Source organism: Protobothrops mucrosquamatus, unplaced genomic scaffold, assembly GCF_001527695.2.
Source record: "Protobothrops mucrosquamatus isolate PMUCROS unplaced genomic scaffold, P.Mucros_1.0 scaffold_198, whole genome shotgun sequence".
NCBI classification, from domain to species: domain Eukaryota; kingdom Metazoa; phylum Chordata; class Lepidosauria; order Squamata; family Viperidae; genus Protobothrops; species Protobothrops mucrosquamatus.
The window spans coordinates 803,488-811,575 of NW_015386274.1; the positions used below are offsets into that span (position 1 = coordinate 803,488).

General features: G+C 31.6%; 1 protein-coding gene across 1 annotated transcript in view; it reads left to right on the top strand.

Moving 5' to 3' along the window:
- The window catches only part of CDKL5 (cyclin dependent kinase like 5), a 58,464-nt gene extending 56,219 nt beyond the window's left edge, over positions 1-2,245 (top strand). Inside the window, exon 17 of the mRNA XM_015825285.1 lies at positions 1,562-2,245. Coding sequence (XP_015680771.1) covers positions 1,562-1,957 — 396 coding nt within the window. The 3' untranslated portion in view covers positions 1,958-2,245. The remainder of the gene's footprint in view (positions 1-1,561) is intronic.
- Positions 2,246-8,088: the final 5,843 nt, after the last annotated feature.

Consider the following 8,088-nt stretch of genomic DNA (forward strand, 5'->3'; position numbering starts at 1 on the left):
CAAATCTACTTCAATTTGTCTTTTCAATTTATAATAATTATCCTCTTTAATTGTTGTACATCTTGCTGTCAGGTGGATCCCTAAATATTTTACCTTTTTCACAATCTGTATATCTAATTTTCCCACCAGTTCTTTTTTTTGTTTTTCAGTAATATTTTTCACTAACATTTTGGTTTTATCTTTATTAATTTTCAACCCCTCTACCTCAAAGAGAAGTTCTTTGAGGATTGGCTCCAGCATGAGTCCAAAAGCTTGGAAGACTAAATCTCTGGTCCTGGTGTCCGACCCAGATTGGATCCTGCACTACATAAACCAATACAAATAATCCTTATTTAACAATCAATCCTTTTATGACTGTTCAAATTTGCAATTGCCATAGACTGGGTGCTTTACGGTCATAAAGCACCCCCAGCCATCATAAATGGTCACGCCACAATCATAGGACCACATGTCATTATGGTTAGTACACAGTCAAGAACTGGGATTTGCAATGTTTTTTGCCAGTTTCTGGCAAAACACGTCACTTCAAATAAATGGTTTTTCTTAACAACTGCCACATTCACTTAATGACTATTGTGAAAAAGGCTAGAAAATTACTTCAGGTGATGTAGTGCCTCGGCTTACAAACACAATGTTTTATGACCGTATTTCTGGGCTCAGTTATGGACAGTAAGTCAAGGACTACCTATAGTTTTTTAACTGAGAATAATTACCTCCAAAGGATAATTTGGTCATGTTCTGGAAGTAATGAAGTAATTTGTAATTGCTTGTTTGTGAATCAAAGGTTTGAGGTTGCAGCTTCCAAGACACTGTTAAACAACAGAATCTGGTTGCTTTGTGGGGAAATGACATTATTTGAGACCAGGAAAAGAAGTAATTAGGTGAAACAGTTCAATAACCACTGATCTGAACAAACAGCTATACAACCCATCTTAAATTTCCAAACCAACTCAACTTTAACATTATTTAGTATCTTTTTAATAGGCACTTAGTATGTCAGCCAATGCTAGTATGTGCAACTTTCATTAGTTTAAGGGGCCTACCAGGCTTTACATGACAGGCAAGAGATTGCCTCTCAAAATAGGGAGAACACAGAAATTGTGATGAAAGAGTGTTTTAGAAGTTACAAATGATAACTGGGAGAATTGAGACTCTTTTTGTTTCTTAACAATTTTCTAAATCAGAAAGCAAATGCGTATCCCCTCCCTGCCCAAATTTTGGGCTGTGTTTATTATACAAAGCAGTGTGGAACTCATGTCACCCAGAGGCTACCCTTTTTTATTTTTTACAATTTTGCTTATATTTCTAGAAATCAATCCTATCCATTACTTTGTAGTTTCTCTACTTCTAGCTTGCAGTGAATTCCAAGAACTCCAATTGTCCGTGACCACTTAAAGATTACAACCCAAATTATTGAATAATTGACAGTTTAGTGTGTAATGATAATATGCAAAATACTTTAGTGCTTAACAAAAGTAAAGAAAATAAAAAGGGCAGGAGGGAAGAACAGAGGTGGAAATAAATAACAAGAGACACCCGTTTTCTACTTTCTGTCTTTCAGAGTCAGCCTCTAAAATCCTTACGCAAGCTGTTGCATCTTTCTTCCTCCTCCTCCTCAAACCATTCGATTCCTTCTGAACCCCGATTCCAGCCTTTACCAAATCAGCCAGCTAAAACTTCTTTTTCTGAAGTTCGAATTTATCCTATGAGTCAAGCTTCCACTACCAGCAGCAGCAACCTACGTCAAGAATCCCAATCAAAAGGCAGAGCAGCTCTTCAGCTCCCAAGCCAGATGGAACCAAGCTGGCACGTTTCCCCAGGGAACACAAGTGCCAGTGAGACATCATCATACTCGGATCAGATGGCTTCGAAAAGTGGGCAAAACGGGCATATATATAACCGAACAAACCGATCTCGAATGCCAAATCTGAATGATTTAAAGGAGACGGCTTTGTAATTATATCCAAGAAAGTGATATTGCAGGGATTGACCGAGGGATATGGTGATGCTGGTGATTGGAGTAATGATTGTACTTGCAGCTTTACAAGAGTGTGCAATAGAGTATGTGTAGCTACTACTACCACATCAATAGGGATAGTATAGTGAAATGAACTTTATAAATTGCCATTCACACAATATAATAGCAAAAGAATGTGCAATTCAGGGAGAATGAACTATATGCCCTTTTCTCTCAGCTTACATTCCAGCTTAGTATGCATATTTGTCTGAAAGCTATTTTGACACATTGGAGAATTTAAAAAATATTTAGACGTATGCCCTTTTAAAAAATATTGCTGCCTAAATTTAAAAAAAAACTAAATAAGGTTTATGTAATATATTTGTATCCTTAATATGGTTTAAAGTTTTAGTTTATTTGTTTTTAAAACTTCCATATTTGATAAGATTTGTAATATTATTTATTGTCTAATTGTTATATCACATTTTATGTTATAACATTATTTGGAGCTGTTTGGAACATTGTTCTGAAGTGAAAACAGCTACAGTAATTTCTACAAAAATTAACATATATTACATCAAGAATATTTTATTATAAATATATGTGTGTGCGCGCGCTATGTGTGTGTGACTCTATATTTATATAATAAATAATTGTCTTTTTTAAAAGATATTCACTTAAAGTATTGTTATGACACTATCTGCCATATTTTTATACATTTGTGATATTAAGTGCAGTATTATACTTAATAATAAATGGGAACTAAATAGTGTGACTGTAACAATATGATTTTTACTCCCATCCTAGATGCAGTAATATGGGCTATATCTACTGATCTTCTGCTGATGAGAGGTTCATGATCCAATAAAAGAAATCAAATGTGCTATGTTGCTTTTCCTTGTGGCTCTCATCCCCACCCTTTCTCCCTTTTCTTCTGATAAAAGCTTTTAAGAACTCAAAGAACCTTTTGTCAGTTGAACAACAACACTGAATATATCCCATTATAATGCCACAAGTAAAACAATTTCTAAGATTTGCTGTAGACATTTTGATTGGGGTAATAGATTAAAAGCTTCAAACCATAAAAACATAAAATCATATGAACAGCAGTGTTGCTTCCCCTCAATGTATATTTAGCTTTCCTGTTCATATCAATGTGAAATAAGCATTTGCATTATGGAGGTAGACATCTGGTGTGCTTGCAATCTTCTACCCAGGAAAACCGACCCATAGCAAGAAGAGTAGATGCTCTTCCATTGAATACATGGGGTGAAGACCAAAGAGCCACAGCAAGAGATGCCAGTGGCAAACCAAAGTTGGCATGACACAGCACTGTAAATCATGGTATAAGGTTTTAACTTAATATGTTCTCTGCACTTTGTTTGGAATAGGACTAAACAGAAAGTAAAATACAATACAGAAGTGTAAGAAGGACTGTCGCACTTCCATTTTGCTTCTAAGATTTTATAAAAAGATAATATTGATATTTAAGGGAAAAATCATTTCTAATGAAATTTAATCCCCCCATATCACTTATGAGAATAGTTCTGTGAACATGTTTCACTCACCCAGTGTGTATGATATTTTCTAATTTCTTATCAAATCTTAGGAATTTTTAAAATGGACTTCTAAATCTAGCTAATAGTTATTTGCTTATAAGAAATTCTCAGGAAATTATTTCAAACTTATTTTTCATTCAGTATGGAGTTGGTCAGTGAAAAAAGAATGAAGACAATAGTGTCAGAACAATACATTTTAACTCTCAAATGTATACAATATATTATTGAATAAACTCCATAACAATTGACCTGGACATTATATAGATGGTGATGCTTATATAACACAGATGAATGGAAAGATGTAATCTGGTAAATGTATGTGTTTTTTTTAAATGTTATATTTCAAAGTTTTGAACACAGTATTTACCCCATTAGATAATCCAAAATTTTCAGTGGTGATTGTTGATGTCTAGTTTGCTGTATAGAAAATAGGCATTATAGTAATATATAAAATTCATGGCTAATAACTGTGGAAAACACAGTGCAAACTATGACAGGGTGATTCAGGCAGTCAATTATGTTTGTTTAATTCATAGGGTGTTTTTGTAATTTAATACACAGTCACCTCCTGTGTATGTTCCCAATATTTCTGGCTGCCTAGCTATATTTTCCAGAAAAAGATATCCAGACTCAAATAGTGCTGTTTGAATGTGGCAAATAGTTTTTATTTGGCTTATATGTAATTTACAGAGTAATACTTCTTACTTTGCTAGTAATTTGCACAATTTATAAGGCTGCTTACAGCTCTTTTGATTCATAGATGTCTAACAGAAAACATTTAGTAGTAAATTAGATATATAGAGAATTGCTATTTGTACTACTAGATGTTTCAGATAAGGGTACCCTTTTTAAGCTTAAATTTGGAAATGTGTGAATTTTATTTTTTGGGTGTTCCATAAAGAAAATTATTTCTTTTAGAAAATGAAAAAATGTATACATTCAGATCTGTTAATAGAGAGAACATTTCAAAGGTTTTGCACTATACTTAGTTTATGTGTCCACGTTTTGTAATATATGTAAACTTGTAAATATGCAAAGATGCCCCCCCAAAAAAATTATTGGCTAATGGAGATTTCTTAACATTATAAGAAGAGCAAAGCCTATTATGCATTCAGCTATGATTAAATCTAAGCTTTTTTTTTCTTCACTGAGATTACGTAAATACATTGCTGTTCTCTGTACTTTTATAAGGATAGTGCAGCTAGTTTAGGTGATTGTGTTCTGATAGGAGCAAAAGAATCTATTATAGTTGTGTATATCAATAACTGCACATTCTTCCCAGGAAGGTTTGTTGTATATTTTCTTTTTCCTAGAAAAAGAAAACAAAAATGTTTGCACCTAATTTATTGACAGCAGATTTTAAAAATGTCAAAAAGCTTTACTTAATAATTTTGAAGAGTCCCCGTTTGCCAATGAAATGTATGGAAGCATGGTTGAACAGATTTTTGAAAGTGGAATTCTGCTTTCTGAATCTTGTGCACACTATTGAGAAGTGTTGCATAATATTTCATATATTTTCTAGTATAAATAATAAATAATATCAAAAGATATTTTCCATCCCTTAATCTCATTTTCATTACATTTTGAGTAATTAATAAGTTAGTAAAGGAATTACTGTGGTATGGATACTTTTGCCATTCTCTGAAAAACATTTAGTAGCTTTAACCTCTGGAAGGGTTGATGGTTTCACATGTTTAACATATTGTATATTTAATTTTATATATCACAAGGCTTCCCATTTCTCTGTTTCTAAATTCTCAGATATACTGAGCTCAGCTTTCCCTTTATTTCCATAGAAATTTGGAAAACTAAGGTAAGTTGCATCCTTAAAGAGAAAAAATTATTTAATATTTCATATGATTTTTTAAAATAAATCTCCTTTTTATTTTGCAAACATTCTATTTTCTATTGCCCATTTTTCTCTAAAATATCACCCAAAGAAATAGTATTTCATAATCCACATTGGTAACTGTTTCCCCATTGCCTTAAATACATTCAGCGTTTATTTTTATGTTGCATATTTCAATTACAATTGAAACTTGAATGGAATTTTGTTTCAAAAATATCTTAAAATCAAGCTAAGAAGAATAAATGTTTTTAAAAGTTCCCTTATTTATAAAACAATTTAAATTTGCAAAAGGAATTATATGAGAAAAAGTGTTTATTTGGAAGTATTTATTTGGAAGTCATTTAGCATATATGATATAAGTTGTTCTGTGAGGGAAAAAAATGACACTGACTTCTGTCTAAACATTCTTGATTAAGAATGTGACTGAGGTTTTTTTTTATTTTTATTTGTTTGTTTGGTGTTTGCTGTATATAATGTTGATTATGTTTGGTATTAAGAAATTGTTTTCATGCAGTGAATTTCCTCAAGAGTGTACTGAATTTCTTTGTGCCAAATTTATATATTATATTTCATTGAGGAAGCCTTCATTGAGGAAGGCTTAGGAAAATGGGATGTAGTAATTTTCAAAAGATTTTATTTCCCTTATTTGCAGTCTTTAAAAGATAAATTAAACTGTGATATTATTTTCTATTCTAGAAGTGTCTCTATTTAAAAAAAAACATCTTCCTCATTTACTTGTCATAAAGCTGGCTTGTACATGAGAATTTGTAGCAGATTGCAACAAAAGCCATTATTTTATCCTCTGATAACTGATACTCAATAATTTTTAATAAAAAATAATAGTCTCCAAGACAAATGAACTTGATAATGACTCTTTATTTCCTAGTGTATTTTCTTAATTCCACTGTTATGAGCCTCATAAAAGAGCTTATCCTGGCATTTATATAATTTTTAAAAATATTGTATTGCAGAATTTCTAAAATTTCATGATGTAATTTATATTGGAGAATTAAAGGCTGGGGATAGGAAGTCTGATGCTTGTTCAAAGTAGTTAACATAAGCAGTACTGTTTTGTTTCTTTTTAAATCAATAGAAAAATGTTGAAACTGTTCACTTCAAAATAGTGTTATGAGTGATAAAAACTCTCATATGATACCCATGAAATTACCATTTTATTACTATTTCTGATAAACGTAAATCAAGTTTACACAGCCAGACATTTTTGTTAGATGATTGTTGCCAAATGTATAACAATGGTTTTTAAAAACCTGCTTTTGCTAGAATGCTGTTAGTGAATCAACTTCCTTTTTTGATCAGCATTTTGATCATTAGCATTTTGAGACTTGCTTCATTCTTTTCGTAAACTAAGGGTCCAGTAAAACTAGGTGCTTGCTACAGATATTGAACAGTGCTTCCAATTCATTTTAAACCAGCTCAGCATATTTTCACATCACTTATATATTCCTTCATTTTACATTTATTTCAGTTGTTATGTTACTTGTTTTTTCTCCTTTGAAGATAAATAGGTTCCATTTTGAATCAATCATTATTAGATCTGAGCAGAATTTTTTGTTTTAAGTCTCCAGCTTTCCTTAAAAAATAAATCTAATAAATTGGTTTATATAAAAATTATTTGCAAAATGTAATGCACAGATGAGCAAGGTTCATCATCTTTTTCTGAAAATGCAGGAAACAACTATTTGTGAAAATGCAATGCCCTGGTAAATCAACACTAATTCTAAAAGCAGAGAAAGGATTATTTCAGATTTCTACAATTAGGCACTTTCTAAATGTGTGACTACAGTTGATAGGATTCCCAACTAGCGTACTCATTCTGACTGGAAATAGTGGGAAAGCATTCCATTATAAATATAGAACACCAGATTGAAAAGAGTGCATTATATTAATGTGTTTTAGCAGAGAAGGCTTTCTAATATTTAATTGCATTAGATGCTGGTTCTCAGGTCATTGGAAGTCTCTCACTTTTGTTACCTCTGTTGTTTTAGACAAATTATGGTGATAGTTGCAAATAATTCACTTAAATATAGTTGGATGACTCAGTTTAAAATTCTTTTGGAAATACAAAAATACCAAAAGTATCTGCAAGAAAAAATAGCTTTGGCTCACTATTAATGTATATGGAAATATAGGACTGCTTAGATCTTCAGGTTGATAACATGTGTTGAATAAAATTGGGAGTTAATTATTTTTGAACACCCTTATAGCTTTATGATAGCATCCAATTATGAAAGTAGCTTTTCAGTTTTATGTGGTTAAAATTATGTATTAATTATTTCTTTTTTTAGAGAATCTCAGATGCACAAACCGAAAATCTGTCCTTTCTTTTAATAGAAATACTATGTAAATCATTGCATTAAAACTAACTGCAGATGTGTTGAATATTTGGAAAAAAGTTCATACCATGTTAATAAGCCATCTGCAAATCTTTATGGAACACAGTATATCATATTGTAGTTGCATCATAATGGATTGTTTTCAAGCTTGCATTCCATTTTTAATTCCTGTATAATTTTTATTATTTATGTAATAAAAGGGGGGTAACTTATTCTGTGTTTAACTTTTACATATCAGCATGGGGATTTTTTTATTTTTACTGAGCACAATGTATTTTTGAATGGGCCTGCCAAAATATGTCTTTAATAAAAACGCAGGTTTGCACTAGAAAAGTGAGATTGTCATCCATTTTGTCCTTATTGCATTCC